At 38.4% G+C, this 22,497-nt stretch overlaps 2 protein-coding genes across 2 annotated transcripts; both read left to right on the top strand.

Moving 5' to 3' along the window:
- Positions 1 to 6,918: 6,918 nt before the first annotated feature.
- On the top strand, positions 6,919 to 11,181 carry LOC132661362 (olfactory receptor 52H1-like). Its single transcript, XM_060605827.3, has one exon. The coding sequence runs from the start codon at positions 9,579 to 9,581 to the stop codon at positions 10,518 to 10,520; it is 942 nt and encodes a 313-aa protein (XP_060461810.2). The 5' UTR covers positions 6,919 to 9,578; the 3' UTR covers positions 10,521 to 11,181.
- An 8,922-nt stretch (positions 11,182 to 20,103) lies between these two features.
- LOC132662423 (olfactory receptor 52H1-like) lies at positions 20,104 to 21,278 on the top strand. The gene has a single exon (XM_060607894.3). It carries the CDS (start codon positions 20,104 to 20,106, stop codon positions 21,076 to 21,078), a length of 975 nt encoding a protein of 324 aa, XP_060463877.3. The 3' UTR covers positions 21,079 to 21,278.
- Positions 21,279 to 22,497: the final 1,219 nt, after the last annotated feature.

Here is a 22,497-nt window from a genome sequence, read left to right as displayed (position 1 = left end):
ATATCTTAGTCTCCTTGTTTCTGTCTACCTTCATTAGGTATAGTACAAGAATTTTTTTAAATAGTTTTTAAAATTTATTTTATAATTTTATTTTCTTTTTTAACTGTTTATTTATTTTTAGAGAGAGAGTGCATGCAAGTGGGGTAAGGGTCAAGAAAGAGAGAGAGAGACAGAATCCCAAGCACGCTGCCAGTGCAGGGCCCTTCGTGGGGCTCAGTCTCACAAACTGTGAGATCATGACCTGAGCTGAAATCAAAGAGTCAGAATGCTTAACTGACTGAGACACCCAGGTGCCCCTGGGATAAGAAATTAAAAAAGCAAAACAAAACAAAACACTTCCCTTTTTTTCTCAACTTTGGGCTATAAAAAATAGTTGTGGTTTTTGTTGATCTGATAAAATGTCTTCATTTGCCTTTATTAAGAATATTTTCACTTCCTACAGAAGTGTGGACAGATATATATATATATATATTTTTCTTCAATTAAAAAAATATCATTCCACTCCCTTCTGGTCTTTGATGTCTCTAAATAGAGGCCAACAATCATCTCACTGTATTTACTGTGCTGCTTCGTCTGGCTGCTGTCAAATTTTTCTCAGAATTTTGACTATAATATGCTTGAAACTGATTTTCTTTGTATTTATTCTAATCAGGTCTATGTCTTTCATAAAATCAGGGCTTTTTTGGCTAATATCTCTTTAAATATTTTTCAGATATGTATTGTTTTCCTTTTGTTCTAATTCCGGAATCCCAATTAAATGTATATTATTCCTTTTATTTTGTTCCACAAGGCACTGAGATTCTGTTCTCTTCTTTTTTTTACTTCAGTTTTTAAAATATGCTTTTCAAGTTGGATACTATTTTCCTTCTTGGATAATTATTATTAATCTATCCTCAAGTTCCTTTACTCTTTCTTCTCTCATCTCTAATCATTCTTTTAGCCCATATAGTGGTTTTAAAGTTTCAGTTATTGTTTTTATAGTTTCAGAGTTTTCATTATTTTAAAATAATTTTTATTTTTCTGCTGAGATTTCCTACTTGTGCATTCATTAGAAACATATTTATCCCTTTGTCTTTGACTATAGTTAAGGCAGTTGCTTTGAAGTCTGTGTCCACTAACAAACATCTGGCTCATCTTGGAGTCAATCTCCACGACTGTCTTTTTCTTTTTTTTTAAAGCATGGGTCCTGTTTAAATATGTCTAGTGATTTTAGATTGTATAATGTACTCTGGAAATTGTGAAAGATATGTTGCAAAAATGTCTGGATTCTGTTACAGTTTTCTGAATTAAATTTTTTTTCAGGCAGTTTACTTGGCTGATGTCAAATTCCATGTGTCTTCTCGGCAGTAAGTAGCAGCTAAACTACCTCTTCAGGTCTTATAGTTTTACTTGAATTGTATAGAGTCTTCCTCAAACGTGTACTTTAGAGATGTTGGCAGTATTTATATGTAGAATTTTCAAACTCTTTCTATTGTGGGTATTTCTCTTCACTTTCCGGTGTATGTGGTAAACTTGCATTTTCTTTTCTAAATTACTTTTCTAGTCAACAAAACTGAGCTTCTCTACAAGTTTTAATTGTGTAACTTTGTGCTGACTGGGGTCTGTTCTCAGCTGAAAAGATACAAAACCAGGAAACTCACCCAATGTTATTTCCTTTTTACTAAGGGCATACTCCCTTTTGGTTTCTGACTGTTTTTGAATATTTTACAGTGACTTCAGATTCTTGTTCCCTGCTTCCCTCCCTACATCCCACCACCCATATGATTTGAAGTTTTCTATGGGACGTTGTTTTGATAGAATGAATTCCTCCCCTATTTGAAGTTCAATCTAAATTTTGCCTGTTTGGATCTTCTTGTGAATGGAATCATACAGTATAAACTCCATTGGATAAGCTTTCTTTCACATAACATTTTTGTTCTTTATTCATATTGTTTTATTTATCAGTGGTTTGTTCTCTTCTATTATTGATTAACATTCCATCGTATGAATATACACAATATATGTATCTAATCTCCTGTTGAGATATATTTGAAGTGTCTTCAATTTTTTTATGTTATAAATTAACGTATTACTAGTTTTATGAATAAAGGTATAGACAAGTCTTCTTGTGGTGGACGTGTGCTTAATTCTTCTTGAAACTATACATAAAATTTGAATTCCTTTGTTACAGAGTAGATATATATTTCACTTGAAGACAAGTGCTAGATTTTCTCCCAAATTTGTACCATTTTACACACCCACCAACAGATTGCTACATACCCTTGCCAACATATGAGTCTGTAAGTCATTGCAATTCTAAGCACTTTAGTGATTTTTAGTGCTATTAGTGCTATTTTAGCTATTAGTGCTATTAGTGCTATTAGTGCTATTAGTGCTATTAGTGCTATTAGTGCTATTTTAGCTATTAGTGCTAAAATCACAATGATGATTTTAATGTGCATATTCCTGAACTCATCATGGCAAGAATTTTTTTTATATGCACCTTGGCCACTCATAACTTTACTTCCAAATCCTTCCCTAATTTTAAAATTAGAATGACATGTCTGTTCAAATCATTTGCTCATTTTAAAATTAGATTGTTTTGTCTTTTTTATTGTTGATTTGTGGAGTTCTGTATAGATTCTGGATACAAGTCCTTTGTCAAATATTTGTTGGGTGAATATTGGACTATTTTCTCTCTGACTTTGGCTTGCATATGGTGTCTTTTTTTTTTTTCAAATGTTCACTTATTCATTTTAAGATAGAGAGGGAGAGAGAGAGAGCATGGGAGGGGCAGAGAGAGAGAGAGAGAGGGAAAGTGAGAATCCCAAGCAGGCTCTGTGCTGTCAGTGCAGAGCTCAATGTGGAGCTCGATCTCACGAACTGTGAGATCATGACCTGAACCAAAATCAAGAGTCAGACACTTAACTAACTGTGCCATCCAAGCATCCCACATATGGTGTCTTTTTACTGCTGTCTGTTGTTGAGAAGAACTTTAAATTTTTTTGTAGTTTAATTTATCATTTAAAATATTTTTAATTGGAATATAGTTGACATGTAATGTTATATTAGTTTCAGGTATACAGGACCATGATTCAACAATTATATATGTTACACAATGTTCACCATGGTAATGTAGTTATCCTCTGCCACCACACAAAGTTATTACAATATTATTGACTATATTCCCTGCATGATTTATCATTTTTTAAAAGTTTATTATTTCTGGTTCCTTTCCAGAAAATCTTTGTTGAAGAAATGATTGAAGAAAACATTTTATGTATGTACATGAACTTTTTTAATACTTCATGAAGTGGATAGTCTGTCAGACAACTGCAAAATTGGGTTGAAAGCAGAAAACTTCTACAGGATAGAGAATGAACAACAAGGGAGAGGCAAATAGAAAATATCCAACTGGCAGGGGTCACATAGTCAACTTTGTGTGGGGTGAGAAGGCCCAGAGTTGGAGTGGCGTTTGGGGGTTGGCTCAGTGGATATACTGTGTGTATGGTCAAGTGAAACACTTACAGGAACACAAAAGTTACCTGAGTTCTGTTTGCTGATGTGGCACCCTGGACACAAGTGGCTCCATCTTGGGCCTAAATGGTTTTTTTTTAAACATCTTGAACTACTCAAGACTGTAAAAATGTTCTCCTCTGCTTTGTTGTAAAGACTTTATATTTGTATTTTTTACATCTAATATCTGGTTTGCTGACTTTCCTTAAAGAGTAATGACTTATTTTGACATGCGGTCACATTGCTTGTGGACCTTTCAATGACATTCTATTCAGAAGAAACATAATATCTGCCTCCAATTTGTCCCATGTTCTGACACTAAGACACCCTGACATTTTATGTTGACCTGATGTAGTTTTCAGAGAAGATGTAAGCAGACCCTCAGTGGCTGAGGAAACAGCAGTAGGATGCTGAGAATTTGGCAGGTGATATCACAGATACGATGTGCTGGAAGGCAGGGGAAGACTTTTCTGGACACTTTAACTCTTTTTCTACTGCATTCCCAGCATCTAAGGACACCATCCTTGTGGGGAAGGGGATCTGAGATGATTGATAGCGGTCATTTTAAAAATGAACACAGGTACTTTGTCTTTAGTGTTTATGAGAAGTAAATGGTACAAATGAAACTTTCTCACTTTAAACTAATAAAAAATGGGGAAAATAGATTAGAAGTTTGTTTTTAGTCTCTGGGAAAATAAATGTTGCAGGATTGTGATACCTAGATACTAACAACGTTTTTGTAGATCAAGGAAAAAATAAAACAAGGATCATGGGTCAGGGGATTCACAAATCCATAATATCCAGAGTTCCAGATCTAGAAAAAGGTAGTAGCCTAGAAAGAAATATAGCTGCTGCAAGATTTTGACAAGTTCTTTCATGTAGCAGACCCAAACTGAGGTCACTACTTGAGACCAAGAATAATGAGAGATAGGGTTCCAAGAATAATGAGAGATAGATAGAGATAGGGTTTTAACACACACACACACACACACACACACACACACACACACACACACCAAAAAACTGGTATCAAACCACTTCCTAGAATTACATTTCTGGAAAGTGGCTTATCTAGAAATGTAAGGAGATAGAGATACATTCTGCCCCCAAGGAACTGAACCGATCTTCCTTCCATCTCAGTAACTAGATCTGTGATGACCATGGAATCATCACTGGATCAGGATCAGAAGCCACCACACTAAGCTTTCATTCAAGGCAGAGTGTCTAGGAGAACAGGTTGAGGTAACTGGAAGAATGAGCACAAGGAGGAAATAAAAAAGAAAGAGAAAAGTCAGAGAGAATCTCCCACTCAGAATCATGTTAAAAAACCAGCAGGATCTGTGAATACATACAGACATTATGTATGTGTATTACAATGTAGCCTCAATATGTGAAATACTAATTAAGAAGCAAGGAGAAATGAACATAACAAAATGAGACATTTAAATGCATCTATTATTGACAGTATATCTAGAGATTAAATTAATCAAGAATAGCGAGTGTGACAAACATCATTTACAAACTCTGAAACTTATTCTGCCTACCACAAGGCAGAATGATGGCTAAATAATGGCCGCTCAAATGGCATCCCTGTTGCAAACCTCTGTGATTATGTTAGGTTAGATGGTAAAGGGGGATTAAGATGACTATCAGATGAAACTAATCAGTACACCTTAAACTAGGGAGATTTTCCTGGAACATCTAGCTGGCTCAAATATAATCACAGAGATTTCTTTTTCTTTTTAACATTTATTTATTTTTGAGAGACAGAGAGAGACAGAATGTGAAAGGGGGGGGGGGGGGGCAGAGAGAGGAAGACACAGAATCCGAACCTGGCTCCAGGCTCTGAGCTGTCAGCACAGAGACTGACGTGGAGCTTGAACTCATGAGCTGTGAGATCATGACCTGAGCTGAAGTCAGATGCTTCACCAACTGAGCCACCCAGGCACCTCAAATTCTGGCATTTTAAGCTGTGGAGTTTGTGGTAATATTTTATAATAGCTATAGAAAACAAATATTCTGCATCCCACAAAAAAAGAATATTTGTATTTTTTAATTGAGGCATAACTCACATACAACATTATATTAGTTTCAGGTGCACAACACAATGATTCAATATTTGTATACTTTCGGGCACCAGGGTGGCTCAGCTGGTTAAGCCTCCAACTCCTTTTTTAAAAATTTGTTTTAACATTTATTCATTTTTGATAGACAGCAAGGGACACAGAGTGCAAGTGGGGGAGAGGCAGAGAGAGAGAGGGAGACACAGATTCTGAAACAGAGTCCAGGCTCTGAGCTGTCAGCACAGAGCCTGACGTGGGGATCAAACTCACGAACTGTGAGATCATGACCTGAGCTGAAGTTAGACAACCGACTGGGCCACCGAGGTGCCCCTAGCCTCCAACTCTTGATTTCGACTCAGGTCATGACCTTGTGTTTCATGAGTTTGAGCCCCACGTTGGGCTCTGTGATGATAGCACAGAGCCTACTTGGGATTCTCTTTCTCCCTCTCTCTCTGCCCCTCCCCCACTCTTGTTCACTCTCTCTCTCTCTCTCTCTCTCTCTCAAAATAAACTTAAAAAAATTGTATATGTTACCAAATGATCACCACAATAAGTCTAGTTAACATCTGTCACCATACGTAGTTACAAAATTTTTTTTTTGTTGTGATGAGAACTTTCAAGATCTGCTCTCTCACAACTTGCAAATACATAATACACCATTATCAATTATAGTCCTCATACTGTGTATTATCTTTCCATGGCTTATTTATTTCATAACTGGGAGCTTGTACCTTTTGACTACCTTCACCCATTTTGCCCACCACTCACTCCCCTCTTCTGGTAACCACCAGTCTGTTCTCTGTATTTATGAGCTTGTTTTTTGTTTGTTTTGCTTTTTAAGATTCCACATATAAGTCATATAATATCTGTCTTTCTCTGTCTGACATATTTCACTTAGCATAATGCCCTCAAATTCCATCTCTATTGTCACAAATGGGAAGAAGATGTCACTGTTTTTTATGGCTGAATAATATTTCACCATATATATCTATATATCTATCTATGTGTATAATCCACATCTATACCACATTTTCTTTTTCATTCCTCCATGAATGGACACTTAGAATGTTTCCATATCTTGGCTATTGTAAATAATGCTTCAATGAACATGGGCATGCAGATATCTTTTCAAATTAGTTTTTTAAACACATTATTAGTGAAATTAAAAATGACTACATTAATAGGGGAATATGTCATATTTATAATATAAGGATACAATATTATAAACATATCAGGTATTTCTGTATTAATGTACAGATTCAATGTAATTAAAACAAAAACTCTAAGAGTGTGTGTGTGCACACGTGTGTGTGTGTGTGTGCGCATGTATTTATAAGTTGAGAAACTGCTTATAAAATTTTTGGCAACGCATAGTGCAAATAATGGCTAAGAAATTTTGGGGGGGAAAGTCGAAGGTCTTACATCCCAATATCAAGACTAGAAAACTTTAATTGTATTTATATAATATTGGTGCAAGTTTATATAAATAGACTAATTAAAGAATACCACATATACAGGAACATTCTTAGGCCTCTGAGAATTCTGTCTCAACTTACTGTGTCTAAATTGTCTAAACTGAATCTCCTAGGGATCTAATATCCACCCCTACTAAAATCACCAACTTACATTCCATCTCAAGGGAAAGGAGTTAATATGTTTGACCTCCTCCCTTGTCTGGGGATGAAACAATGGTGGGACCCATAAACCTGAGTTCTATCTCCTGGGAATATAAGGTAATGCATAAAAAGGTTGTTTTTACCCTTTATGGCACCTCTCCTCTGTTAAAATTTTACTTGTTTCCTTGTTTTCCTTCCAAACAGATACTTTCTACTATTGTAAATCAAGAGACGGAAGAGAATTCGTTGAGTTGAAAACTACAGCCAATTAGGGAAGAGAAAAATGCTACACTGGCTCTTTGATCTTTATCAAATAATGTAGCCTTGTGTTGTGTGCAAGTAGGGTCTGTGCCCTGGAGGACAGGACTCTGGGAGGAAGGAGTCCTTCTGATACCAGTGATTCCATAAAGAGACAGCTCCTGGCAGAAAACGATTGATTTTTTGTGCAGACTGACTAACGTGACCAGTAACACAGCGGAGAATCCAGAAGGAAAGAAGAGCTCTTTGGGTAAAAGAAGTGAAGTCAGGAGAGATTCAGGCTGAAGCAGCAAACTGTGGTTTGTATATTTTCTGTTGACCTCCTTTGTGGTTTTAATGATTAGTGGTTTATTTTTCTCCCCTTTAAATGTATCCCCTGTGACCCCGAAGAAGTGTGTTTTTTGTCAAGAGGCAGTGAGTCTGTGTTTCAAGAGACTCAGTTGCAATCTAGCCTAAATTATAGAGACATTTTGAGGCATTCTCAGTCTATCTACTTTTCATACCACAGGAGATGAGGTAGCTGTCCTTTTAGGGATGATTTTTATGAAGATTCTGTCGTTACCATTATTTGAATAAGTTCGGTGCCCACAGGCATTTAACCTAAATCAGAGCTGCAGATGAAACTTCAAACACACATTCTTACGGGCTTGGAGGATGAGTCGCGTTTGGGGCAAGGGTGGGGGTGCTGCTTTTGGACAGTGGTAACTGGTTACATTCCTCCCAGCCACGTAGATGTTTTGTCCACTTTGGCTAATTAAGGACTCTGGCAGTGACAAAATCATCCCCTATGTGAGAGAACCTCACTGTGTAAAGTTTTGACTGGGGTTCTGGCGGAGATGTCACAAAATCCCCCTTTATTGTCACAAAACTACAGATTCCTGCCAAACACAATAATATAGAACTGTTATGACTTACCCACAAAATCCACTCCCTTTCCCTCAAAGCTTTCTGAATGGCTTTGTAGATTTGTTGGAGAGGGTAAGAACTAAACCTCTCCAAAACTGGTTGAAGGAGGGCCTCAGTTGCTCTGGCCTTTCCATGGCTGCACTCCCTGCTTATCACCATTACTGGCACCCTTTTCAAAAGTACTTTATAAACTAGATCATAGAATGGAGTTAAAACTAAAATGCAAAAGGCACCTCCAAAGGCAGACTCTATTCAGTGCAAAGCTAGCAATTCCCATAGATGGGGTCCACGAACCTGTAGACCAGAAATGAAAACATTAGGGCAGCACTGCTCTTAATTTTATCTCTAGGAGGTGAGAATCTGCTCTGCTTGACTTTGCCCAAGCCAATCACACTGGCTGGTATCTGTTACAGAGGCACTGTCAGACTCACTAATGGGTAGAGTGGTCTCCCCTCCTAAGTTAGGGAGCAGAGATCCTCCAAGGTTTAGGGCATCCTCACTGCCCTTTGCCTGAGTTGGGGGAATGCTGCTTACCTGTCCCTGGGCATTTTCTGGTAGATGCATTCTCTTATTTTCACATCCCAGGAAGCATCCCTCCTAATCGGAACCATATTTCAATCCCTGTGCAACAAATCTCCTGTACTACCCACAGCCCTGGAACTTGTCCTTTCTTTTTTCCTTCTTTTTTCATTATTTTTCTACTGCTTTATTGAAATTCTTCAGTTTATTTTTTATCAAAACCATTGTTGGAAACATAATATTTGCTCTACAAAAGCCTATTACTCACAGCTCATCCCATTTCATAATTTTAACATTTCCTGCTTCTCTCTCTCCCCTGCCTTCCCTTTCCCTTACATACACAAGCCTTCTTCTCCTCATATACATATACTATGCTTTCTTTTTTCCATTTGAACCCCTGCCTATCCCACATAATCTACAGTGAGAAAGAGTCAGCATATGATATTGCTGACCCAGAAAAATAACTGTTCTTTACGGTTTATTTAAAAATGTATAAGGAAATGAATGGGGCCAATGGCAAAGAAAAGGCTCAATAACAAGTCAATTCTACAGGTGCCAACATCCAGGGAACAGAGGTGCTTCTCAAGCAGGAACACTGAATGTGACAGCTGCAGTCCCCGACCATGGTCAGTAGCAGAGCAGAAGTGTCTTTCAAAGCCCCTTATGATAGCTGATTTCTCCTCAGTGTTCAGAAGCCAGTGGATCCTAGACTAAAGGGACCATGCATAATTTGAGCTGCTACAATCCCAGTTCCTTTCTCCTTGTGGGAATACCTGGCCTGGACAAGTTCCACATCTGGATTGGGATTCCCTTTTGTGTCATCTATGTTTTGGCTATTGTGGGAAACTTCATCCTCCTCTACCTCATTGCAACTGAGCAAAGCCTCCACGAGCCCATGTTTTTCTTCCTAGCTATGCTGGCTACCACGGACCTCATCCTGTCCACTGCCACAGTGCCCAAACTGCTCAGTAACCTCTGGCTGGGCTTCCAGGAAATAACCTTCTCTGGCTGTCTTACCCAGATGTTCTTCCTCCACTTCAGCTTTGTAGTGGACTCAGCCATCCTGTTGGCCATGGCGTTCGATCGCTATGTGGCCATCTGCTTCCCTTTGAGGTACACCACCATCCTGACTCAGCAGGTGATCATCAAGCTGATGGTGAGCATTGTTGTGAGGAGCTTCTCTGTCATCTTGCCAGATGTTTTTCTGCTGAAACGGTTACCCTTCTGCGGGACACGCATCATACCGCACACATACTGTGAGCACATAGGTGTTGCTCGGCTTTCCTCTGCTGACATCTCCATCAACATCTGGTATGGATTTTCTGTCCCTCTCATGACTGTCATCTCAGATGTGATCTTTATTGCTGTTTCCTATACCTTCATCCTCCATGCTGTCTTTCACCTCTCATCCCAGGGTGCCCGCCAAAAGGCCCTCAGCACCTGTGGTTCCCATGTCAGTGTCATCCTCATGTTTTACACACCTGCCTTCTTCTCCATCCTTGCACATCGCTTTGGGCACAGTGTCCCTCGAAATGTGCTCATCCTATTTGCCAACCTCTATGTGGCCATCCCCCCTGCCCTAAATCCTGTGGTCTATGGAGTGAAGACCAAGCAGATCCAGGACAAATTTGCTCTCCTCTTTTCTTTGAAGAGGACACACTGAATGGGGAGGGCCACTGATGGAGAAAGTTAGGTAAATTAATTAGATGAGATTTTGCATAACATAGGAGCTATAAAAATAAAGCTGTAACTCCTATAGCTTGAAATTTTAGAGTTCCAGCCGTGTGCAAAGTAGGGACAGGTGGGGGAAAAGGAAAAAGAAAACCTTCTAGACTTCCAGAAAATCAAGGGTTTTCTTGGTTCAGTTTTCTCACCACTTGTATGAAGAAGGTGATGATTGGTACAGAAGAGCACTAATACTAAGGTTTACCTCTTTCTATTGCTAATTTTGAGATATTTGAAGGCTACTTATTTCCTAGTATACAACTCACCCCTTTGCTTCTGAGTTCCTGAGTTAAAGGCAAAGGCTCCTGTGTTCCCTCTTTAAGTAGCTATCAAGTCTGTCTACTACAACTACTAAGCTTGATGCTCTGCAGTTCAGTCCTGAGTCTGTACATGAGTAATCCCTCCTCCCGTGTCCTGTACTTGCTTTACCTTTTCCCCTACCCATCTCAAATTACATGGAGCTTGTTTTCTTTTGTATCTGTTTTCTTCAGTTGCACGCTCCAAGAAAATTTTCACTACCTTTGGCTCATATTTTACAAATATTAATTAATTTAATTAAAAACAGTTATGGATCAGTCGATTAAGTATCCAACTCTTGATTTCGGCTCAGGTCATGATCTCACAATTTGTGATTTTTTTTTTTTTTTTTTTTCTAGAAAAAGGCAAGAAATGTTTATTCAAATGGAGAACATCAAAGTTGAACCTGGGTTTGTTACTTAGTCCCAGGGGTGTGGTCCCTAGGCATACTAGGGCCCAGATGGTGAAGCTGTGAGGCAGTCTCTCCCACAGTAACCAGAGGCCCCAACAGCATGAGATGGCTCATTTTAGAATGCCAGCTGCCAAGTTCTCTGGTAAAAGAGTCCAAGATGAGCTATATGATATTGTTCAAGTCACTTCATGTCTCTGAGCCTTCCTTTAGCTGTCAAAAGGAAGACAATATCGTCTAGCCACCTCATGCAATCGTTGTAAATCAAATCACGTGGTGTTTGTGAACACATGGCAAAAGGCTTATCATATGTAATATGAAAGCTTTACATTATTGGCTCTGAACAGTCACAATTTGTGATTTTGAGCCCCACATTGGGCTCTGTGCTGACAGTGTGGAGCCTGCCTGGGATTCTCTGTCTCTCCCACTCTCTTTGCCCTTCCCCTGCTTGGTTTCTCTATCAAAAATAAACAACAAAAAAATAAAAATATTAAAAATATTTTTTTAATAAAAAATAATTGTGAGAGGGTAATCTTAGTTCATTCATTTCACAGATGAGGAAATGGAGACCTACAAAGATTACAGAAAGACAATCAGTAGACTTAGGATCCAAACCCAGGTCTGCCTGATTCAGAATTTTCTGTCCAATTGCTTCCTGGGTACTACTCACTTGAATGGCTTACAAACTCCTCAGACTTAATTTCTTCAAAACTGACCTGGAAGCTCACTAACTTCCTTCATGAAAAGTGCCCTTCCTTTTTGGTCTTCTTTTACAGTGAATGGCACTACCCCCAACATGAGTTCCCAAGCCAGAAATCTGTGGCTTGTCCTTGATTTGTCTTACATCACCATCCAACAAAATTAATTCAATACTTGGGTTAAATGTTTGATTTGAAGGTGCTTATAAGCCATACCTGTAGATATATACATGACATTCTAGCCTTTACCCTGACCATTGAACTCACCTGGGCCCCTTTCTATTATTCGTCCCTCTGAGACTATTTCAAAGTCATCTTTTTATAGGAGCTCCATTCAATCCACTCTCTCTGTTAAAGCTAGAGTGATCATTTTACAATTCATATGATAGTGTCACTTTGTACCTTGAATCTCTTCAATAATTCCATTGCCTTCAAGATCATGCATAATATTGTTCTCAGTATCAATGCAAGGAATGGAAGAATTTAATAAAAAGAGCAATCTTGTATGAAGCTCAAAGCCTTACATGTAATTTACATTTATTTACACTTCATTTATGTTTATTTTGCTTAATTTGCACATCCCTGACTCTTTGAGCAAGTAATTTCAGAAGCAATGTTCTTTTTGTGTGTGTCATACTCAATGTCCTATTATTTAAAACAAAACAACAACAACAAAAATAACAACAACAACAACAGCACAGGGTGCGTGGTGGCTCAGTCAGCTAAGCATCTGACTTCATTTCAGCTCAGGTCATGATTTCACAGTTCATGAGATTGAGCCCCATGTCAGGCTCCATGCTGACAGTGCAGAGCCTGCTTGGTATTCTCTCTCTCCATCTCTCTCTGCCCCTCCCTTACTCTTTCCCTTTTTCTCTCTCTCTCAAAACAAATAAATAAATGTTTAAAAAATAAAACAACAACAACAACTTGGTGTGAGTAGAGTGTGTATTGAGTGGAGTTGGGTAGGATTCATCTATGTTCCTCTTAAGAAACTGTCCCAGGATAAAAACACCCATTTCCTAAAATCTTCACTGAAAGAGAAGCCATAAATTTAATCAAGATGAGCATTTTAAATTACTTGGGAATAAGAAGTAAAGAGTAAAATTGGCATAATGAGATAAGATCCTCTGTGTGTCTGTGTGTGTGTGTGTTGACATTTTCTTTGCTGTCTGTAGTGCCCTTAGGCAGCTCAGAAGATACCCAGACGGGGCTGCTTTATCCATGCCACAGTTACAAACCATCATACTTATTTGCTCTTTAATTTATCTATCCACACCTACATTATGAGCTCCTTGAAGGCTGAAACTTAGTCCTAAGCATCTTCTTATGCCCTTTGGTATGAAAGTATGTGATATAACATGTGTTCTCAATAAATGTTTCATACACCTTCAAACTTCACCAGAAACCCCTTCCTTTCTGCCATTATCCCTAACTTTTCCTTTCTTCCCTATTCAGTTTAGATTCCATAGTATATAATTGCAGTCATTGTCATGTTAACCCTAAACTCAACTTGTTCTAAAGTCAACTGTCCTCCTTACATATTCAGTTAAAAAAAAAAGGAATCTTAATGAATCTTAGTGAAGTTAGCTCTGTATGTTGGGGCAGCTGGATAAAACGACTGTGCAAGACATACTGATATTACTGTTAATATATTAAGACGGTACATCACCATACTTGCCAGCTTTCAGCTTCTCAAATGCATCAGATTTCTCCTTTTCTCTTCTGCCTGTGTTTTCTCTTTATTTATTTATTTTTGTTTGGCAATTCCTATTTAGGCTTCAACTACAAATCCCCTCAGATAATATTAGATTAGTATCTCTTATATACATTCTCACTGCACAAGGTACTTTTTATTTCAAGACTTACCACAACTTTAATAAAATGATTGCTTGTATACTTAGTTGTTTAATATCTATTCCCCCATTATGTGTCATCAAGGGCCAGGTTCACGCCTGCCTGCCTTGTTTACCATTGCATTCCTATCATTTACAATCTCTTAGGTTGTAATAGGCATGCAATAAGCATTTGCTGAATAAAGGAGTTGAAATGAATAAGTTTTAATTAATGAATGAAATCCATTTGCTTAGAGGGAGTCTACTTGGATTTGTAACTCTAAATAATCAAAGAAAAATTATGGAGAGTCATGGAAAAAGAATTTTTCCACAGAAAGGTGATAGTTGTTTCCCCACTTATTCCTCAGAGCTCTTCTTTAAATTAAGCATTTCCAAGTTATCATTCCCTTACTATAGATGCAGAAACTGATTTCTAGAACAGTTAAAGTACTTTGTTACAGCACAAGGGAGGGATGAGTGGAATAAGCGATAAATTCCAGATTTTTAGCCATAAGACATTGAAAGTAAACTTCCTTCTTGATCTGATGGGCAGTTGTACACAGGGTTCTATTGGAAGGTTGAGACCATACCCTGGCTGGATAGCTATGATTTTCAGATTTGTGTGTGCTTTGTGTTAGAGGTTTGCTCTAGACAAATAGATTAGTAGCCTATAGTCTAAAAATGGATTGAACACAAAATTAGTAATGATTCTTCACTGAGGGAAGATGGACAGAATTGCCAAGCAAGAGTGAACATTGAAATAAGTATCTAAAAAGAGAGGCCTCTTCACATCTGGAGAGATGAAGTCCCAGTGAGAAATAGCTCCAGGGTTTTGTTATATAAGGCTAGAAGTAGATGCATTTCAGACATTTATGGATTTTCCACTATGAAATACTCTCTGCTAGGGATTCACAAGAAAATGAAACAGTCCTTGCACCAGAAGTCTTAGGAGTTTTATACTGAGCCGACACATGGTAGATATGATTCTTTATCAAATTACTGATCAAACTAGATAAAGACCCTCATGAGGCTCAGGTGTGCTGCTATCATGGGTTCCAGAATTTCCAAGCCCACACTAATATGAACAAAGGTGTAAGTTCCTAAGCTGGGAAAGTGTTAATTTGGTCGAACCTTTGCTCATGGCCTAGACTGACTTGGGGCCTTCAGACCTGAGGCTTATAGGTCTCCTGGGTTCAGAGGGCCTCTGTTCTAACTTGTCTCAAATCCCCAGAGACATAAGAGACGTACATTTGCACTCCACTCCTCTGGGCTCTGTATTGGTTCTTCCCTACTGTGAGCATGATCTTACGTCTGTCCTTACTGCCCTGGGAACTGCTTCTTTTGTTCTTTGGTCTGTTTTTTACCTGCTGTGTTTCTGCACTCTCTGATCATCACCTTGCCTTTGCAAAGTAGTTCCGGGACCAGGATCTACAAGGTATAAGCCGGTGGTGAGGAAAGCAGAACTATTAGGCAGTAATAGCAGGGAGCAAAGTCAATGAGAATAGGAGCTGGTGAAGAGGAGAGGAGGAGTGGGGAAAGACAGGGCTCTGAGGAAGAGGAATAGACAAGATTACAATTCTGCATATAGATTATAAAGCTGACACTCATGCTAAGAGAATGGTATGATAGACAGGTGTCTATTAGGAGCTTAATTCTGAGCCCCTCTCACTGTTTTTCCTCAAATGTTTCTAGGTTTTTCTGGTCCAAATTTATAATGTTACAGATGTAGGTGTGCCTGGGTGTCTCAGTCGGTTGAGCGTCCAACTTCAGCTCTGGTCATGATTTCACGGTCCATGAGTTTGAGCCCCACGTCGGGCTCTGTGCTGACAGCTCAGAGCCTAGAGTCTGCTTCAGATTCTGTGTCTCCCTCTCCCTCTGCCTCTCCTCCGTTCATGCTCTGTCTCTCTCTGTCTCAAAAAATAAACATTAAAAAAAAGAATTAAAAAAATATAGTGCTACAGATGTAAAAATAAATAAATAAAAGAGAATGAGTGGTCATGATACATTTAGAACTGACCATTTCAGGCTGGGACCAGACATATGGAGATTGAAATTCCATATGCCACCTCAGAGATTATTAGGTTATCCTATATGTGTAAGCATGACTTTGTATTTGTGAGTGCATTTATGAATGCTCTGAATGTCCTGTTCTTTTAGGATGATAGGGGCAAAATCCACCCACCCTACACACCACAGAGAGACACAAATACAAAATAGAGTTGAACAGCTGCTTTCTGGAATGGGTCTCAAAAGAATCTTTTTGTGACCCATGGACCAACCATGGATATTCCTCTCCCTAAAATGGGGCAGAAGAAAGATATTCACATAGACACACTTAGCATAAAAAAGAGAAATAAAGGCAAGGTATGGATTATAATACTCCATGATCAAGGTATTGCTGATGGACCTGTCCTGTGTTTAGTTTGGTGCTGGAGGAGACAGAGAACATAGAGATATAGCCTATATTCCTAGCCTTAGGAGAGAGGAGAAAAATGCTCAGCAGTCAGTCAGAGACCAGTAAGTAAGGTGGGAATAGAATGCTTGCTAAATGCAAAATCCTATTCAGGAAACTGTAATCAAAGAGACTGTGATCAAAGAGTACTAATAGATTAAAGAGAATGTATAGTTAGTAACACCAGGGAGGTTTCAAGAATGGAAATGTAAAGCCACAGACCTCTTTTTATGTATCTAGAACTTTTTATGTATCTAGAACTTTCCTCTAGGTGAGGAAAGTGCTACTAATTTCCCACATTCAGCTGCGTCCTTCCTTCCAGACCATCTTTCAGTAGTGTGCGGTGACTGTGAATCCCCTAGGTTTGTTTGGTGGGAGTCTTCATCTCACCAAAGTGTTTAAATATGGAAGTATTTAATATGGAAAGCAAGTTTTCATGCTTTTCCAGATCTTTAATTTTCCAGAGTTTAAGTGGAGGGACCTACATTATATTATTACGGTAGGCTTTGAGGATATAAACTTGAGAGAGAGGTAGGTGAATGACAGGGTGTTCACAACACTATTTGGATGATCCAGTTCATTAGTATCAAGTCCAATGGGCCTCTGCCACTCATTTATTCAACAAGAACTTGTTGAATATTCTGTGGCAGACACTGTTCTAGGGATAGAACAGTGAAATAAGCAGACATGATATCTATCCTCTTCAAGTTTACCATTTGTTAAGTGAGAAAGCTAAGTAAAATAAAAAGAAGAGTGTGGGAAGTGCTCTGAATGGCTACTGTGGAGTGCCAGGAGTGTACCTGGGAACATTACCTAATTTGGATATTGTTCAGGAAAGCTTGCTGTGTACTGTAGGGAAAGCTAGCTAGAGAAAGAGAGAAATGGACCAAGCTAACAAAACTTCCAAGAACAAATGTAGGTGGAAAAGAAATCAGACAAGAGTATTCCCCAAAGCTGAAGTTTAAATTGGGGGGTGACACATTCCATGGACTAAAGGCATCTCACTTTTGACATAGGAAAGAGCTTTATGGCCCTATGTGGAGCTTGAACCCATGATCCTGGGTTCATGACCTGAGCCGAAATCAATAGTCAGATGCTTAACCAACTCAGCCCCCAGGTGCCGCTACATATTTTTTACTTTTTAAAAAAATATTCTGAAGTTTTGTTACCCATTAATTATACTACCAGCTGATCTTCTCTGTATCATTCCAACTTCAGTATGTGTGCTAAGGAAGCCAGCAGTATTTTGGTGTCTTTTGATTCCTGTACACAGGGCTTTACCTCATTCTTTTTAGAAGTTATATACAGTAAATGTTAAAATTATTCCCACGTTAAAAATTAAAATGGTGCCAGCTTTTCAATTTTTATTTTTTGATATTTTAATTTCACTCAAATTTTGTATTATAAATGTTGCTGCTGTGAATATCGTTAGGCCACTTATTTATTTATATAACTGTATCTGTGGAAGCATTCATATATTTGGAACTTTTGGGACAATGGATATGTGCACTTTATGTTTTGATTCATATTGGTAAATTAGTATCTAAGAATGTTACACAGTAAACCCTTCTAAAAGAGTTATAACAGCTCTTATTTCCTCAGACCCTTCACAGAATTGGCTGTTATCACTCATACCATCAATCTTTTTAAAGTCTTTATTAATGGTAAATAATATACCTCATCATTCATGTTTTATATTGAACTTACTTATAAGACTGAAAATCTTCTACATATTTATTAAACATTAGAGTTTCTTCTCATGTGACTTGATTATTCATATCCATTGTCACTTTTTCCACTTGATTAAAGGGCTTTGCTTCAGTGACTCTAAGAATAGTTTAAATAAATGTATTAAATGGAATTATATATTTTTCATTTGAATTAGTGCATTTGTCATGGAATTTTTTGCCTCCTGTTTAATTATTATTTCTCTGTAATAGTTTGTCCTTCCAGTTTCCAATCTGTGTGTGTGTGTGCGTGTGTGTGTGCGTGTATGTGTATATATATATATATATATATATATACACATGTGTATGTGTATGTGTATATATACATGTGTATATATATATATATATATATATATATATATATATACACACACACACATACACGCACACACACACACACACACACACACACACATGGTAGGGGATGTGGGATATAGGCAAGGTGGCTTATACATAATTTTGTGGCAGTGAATAGGGAACTGAAATCTTAGCTCCTGAAACCTAGCTCAGTCTTGTCTATGCATTAGCCTCTGCTGTAACTGAATCTACTTTTAAAGAAATGAACTGCACTTAGATTTGAGTACCGAAGATATTTACTGCTGCTGACTGCCGGACTTGCTATTTCTTCCTATCTGGAATTACAGTCTTTCCATCTTTTTTCCCCTCTCTAGTTGGGAAAGACTCTACATCACATGTACCTTTAATTGCTCAAGGAAAATTGGTACATTTGAGTTAGAATGCAGAGGTCTTGCTGACAGATGACGGCACATGGGATGGAACAGCCAATGCAAGGGTAGCAATAAGTGGATGTAATACAGAGATACTTAGGGAACAAACCTGTAACATGATACTTGTTTGGAAGATGAATAAGATGATTGTGTGTGAGAGGATATGATTAAGATAATTTCAAGGCTTCTAGATTGAGAAACTGTGTTATACTATCATTTGCTAAATTGGAAAACATTATAGGAGAAACAGATTTGAACATGCTGAGTTGGATGCGCATGGGATTTCTAACATGGCAGACATTGGGTAACTAATTCCAAAGCTAAGGAGAGAGGATTGTCTTCAAAATTAAAAAGTTCAGAATCTTCAACATAGGAGTTACAAAGTCATGGCATTTGGGGTTATCATCCAGGTGGAGTTTATTAACCTAGAAAGCAGCAGACATATATAGAGCACTACAGAATGCTAACTACTCAAGACCAGGTGGAAAGAAAAATGAGTGAATACTGAAGTTGGAGAAAAGATTTGTGTATCATGTCACAAACAGAAGAGTTTTGGAAGAAAGGCCCCGCTGTTTCATAAGTCTCACCAGAATGAGTCATTGTATAGATTAGACAGGGGCATGAATGCTGTGGCATAACTCTACCCGGAGACTGGGCTCCCTCTGCTGGGATGTCTTCTGTGAAGGTTCAGAGCAGGGTTCCATTCTTTCCTTGAGACCAATGTGACAGAGTGAGTTATTGGAGAATACCTTTTCTTGGAAACTTTTCCAACTTGGTAATATCTGAAGACAGAGTAAACCACTTAAACCTTAGATTCTAGGGAAGAATATTCTTTGTCTCCTCTTTATGTTGGTGAACTTTGCTACAATATTGATGAGAACGAGGGCAGATGCTCCACTGCAGAGAAAGAGCAAAAAAGAAAAGAGACTGCATGGTCTATTTTGGTGTTGGACATTGGTCCTGCCTTTGTTTAGCCCCTTGGGACCCTACAGTTATTATTCCAGTTCACTAGGGTGGGAACTTCACATTGAACTTTGTTGCAAATTCCTAACTAGTCATTGTTTCTCTGCCTAATAGTGTTTTGTGTACATATTTTCCTAGAAACCTTCCTGGGTTCCTGGTAAGGAGGCAGGACTAAAATTGTATGACTGGAGTTATGTGACTTGTGTCTCTGTGAAAAAATTATTTTGATCCCACTTCTATTATGACTTAAAATTGTAACTGAAAGTTTGGCAAGTATTTTTAGTCAAGAGAAGAGGCAAAGGATAGCTTATCCCTTTACAGAGCTGAAAGTGAGGGGATAATATTGAAGAAGACTCAGAGGTGGATGTCTGTAGATCATCGTAACAATCAGCCACAAAATTTTTATTTTCAGTCTATGAGACACATCCAGTCCAAGACCATAATGACCACATTCAACTTGAGCGGCTTCAATTCAGGCCCTTTCATCCTACTGGGAATCCCAGGGCTGGAGGAGTTCCATGTCTGGATCGGGATTCCTTTTTTCATTATCTACCTTGTGGCCCTTGCAGGCAACAGTGTCCTTCTCTACCTTATTTCCATGGAACGCAGCCTTCATCAGCCCATGTTCTTTTTCCTCTCCATGCTGGCTGTTACAGATCTCATCCTATCTAATACATGTGTACCCAAAACATTCAGCGTCTTCTGGCTAGGTCCTCAGGAAATCACCTTTTCTGGATGCCTTACTCAAATGTTCTTTCTTCACTATAGCTTTGCCATGGATTCTGCCATCCTGTTAGCCATGGCATTTGATCGCTATGTTGCTGTTTGCTTCCCCCTAAGATATACCACTATTCTTACCCGTCAGATTATTACTAAAATTGTAATGGCTATTGTTAGCAGGAGCTTTTGCATCATCTTCCCATGTGTGTTCCTATTAAAACGACTACCTTTTTGCCGAACACTCATCATCCCCCACACGTACTGTGAGCACATAGGCATAGCCCAGCTTGCCTGTGCGGACATCTCCATCAACATCTGGTATGGATTTGCTGTGCCTGTAATGACTGTTACATCAGACCTGATCCTCATTGGCATCTCCTACACTCTCATCCTTCATGCCATCTTTAATCTTCCATCCCAAGATGCCCGCCAGAAAGCCCTCAACACGTGTGGTTCCCATGTTTGTGTCATTCTTATATTCTACACACCAGCAATGTTCTCTGTCCTCACCCACCGTTTTGGTCACAATATTCCTCACTCCTTCCACATACTGACTGCCAACCTCTACGTAGCCATCCCTCCTGCACTCAATCCAATCATCTATGGGGTGAAGACCAAGCAGATTCGGGAAAAAATCATCCTACCCTTCTTCCCTAAAGGGAACTATTGACATGAGACTGAGAGCTTGGGAAAGGAAACAGGTAACCATATTTATTTTGGAATGCATTTTATTTTTTTACAGCTAAAATATCTACAATGGTGATTTAAATACATATGAAATCTTAAAAGTCTTCCATGTGTTATAGGAATCAATAAGACAAAGTAAGGAAGTAGATATCAAGAAAGACAAAAAAAGTTGAAGAAGATTTGTTTTCCTGAGACAATAGATCAGAGGGTAATTTCTGTCTTATTTTGAGATAGATTTCCAAGACTTATGGGATAAGATACTGATCACATATAATGTGGATAGATATTATTCTTAATAAAAAGGTTAAAAGAGATGACTAAGGGTCTAATAATTTAAGATACCTCTGTTGGATATTTTCCAGATGACAGTTGGCAAAGCTAACAGCAAATGATTACCTTCCTTTAAGAATCACCAAGGAAAATTAGTCATCTACAAACAGGGTTCTCAAACATTAGTGAGTATCAGAATCACCTAGGCAATTTGGTAAAAATGTGAAGTCCCAGGCTCTATCTTACTTTAATGGGACTCAGTATTCTTTAACAGTTCTCTAAGTGATTCTGAGACCTAAGAAATCTTGGATCCTTCCAAATCAGAAAAGTCCTGCTCCTTTGAAAAACCCATAGACTTGATTCTTACAGTAATTTCCTGGCTTGGAAGTAACATAGCTCTCTTTTATACTCCCCATAACTTCTTCTTGCTCAGGTATTATTGATCCACCTTAAAATTCCACAACTCTAAGTCTCATATCTTCAAAAAATATTATCAATTATCTCTACTTATTATAGTCTTTTAAGGAGTTCACTTCTGGCACAAAGAATTTTTGTGATGATTATTGGTGATCTTAATGAACACAGAGATGACCCATTAGTAACTTGGTGTGATAGGTTTATTCTCTAAAAATAGCCACAATACTATATTCCATCTTCCATGCTTTTCTGCAGTGTGAACTTGCAATTCCCACATTATAGTTGGAGTTTAATTCTACTTCTCTTGAATTGGGTCTAAACATAGGGATTCCTTAATCAACAGAATTCAAGGTAAGTGATATTGTGAGGTTTCTGAGGTTAGGCCACAAAAATCTTTGCAGTTTCCCCCTGGGTCTCTTGAAATGCTTTATCTAAGTATGCTCCTTCTTCAAACTGAAACACTGAGCTACGAGTATCCCAAGCAAATGGAGAAGCCATGTCTAAATATTCTGGTGCACAGCCCCAGTTGAGATCCCAGCTGAGTCAGCAGCAACTACCAGTCATGTTAGTAAGCCATCTTAAACATCCAGTCTAGTTGAGACTTTAGGTATCTGTAGGCTCAACTGAAATCTCTCTATAATGTATAAGAGACTCAAGAGAGAACTACTCAACTGATTGAAGCCAAGTCATAGAACCACAAGAAGTAATAATTTGC

The sequence above is a fragment of the Panthera onca genome, chromosome D1 (genome assembly GCF_046562875.1).
Source record: "Panthera onca isolate mPanOnc1 chromosome D1, mPanOnc1 haplotype 2, whole genome shotgun sequence".
Taxonomy (NCBI): Eukaryota; Metazoa; Chordata; class Mammalia; order Carnivora; family Felidae; genus Panthera; species Panthera onca.
Note: the sequence above shows the minus strand (reverse complement) of the source record. Positions and strands in the feature narration are given on the sequence as shown.

Excerpts from the sequence above, each read along its gene's own strand:
- LOC132661362 (XM_060605827.3), top strand. The coding sequence starts at position 9,579 with ATGCATAATTTGAGCTGCTACAATCCCAGTTCCTTTCTCCTTGTGGGA.
- LOC132662423 (XM_060607894.3), top strand. The coding sequence starts at position 20,104 with ATGAGACACATCCAGTCCAAGACCATAATGACCACATTCAACTTGAGC.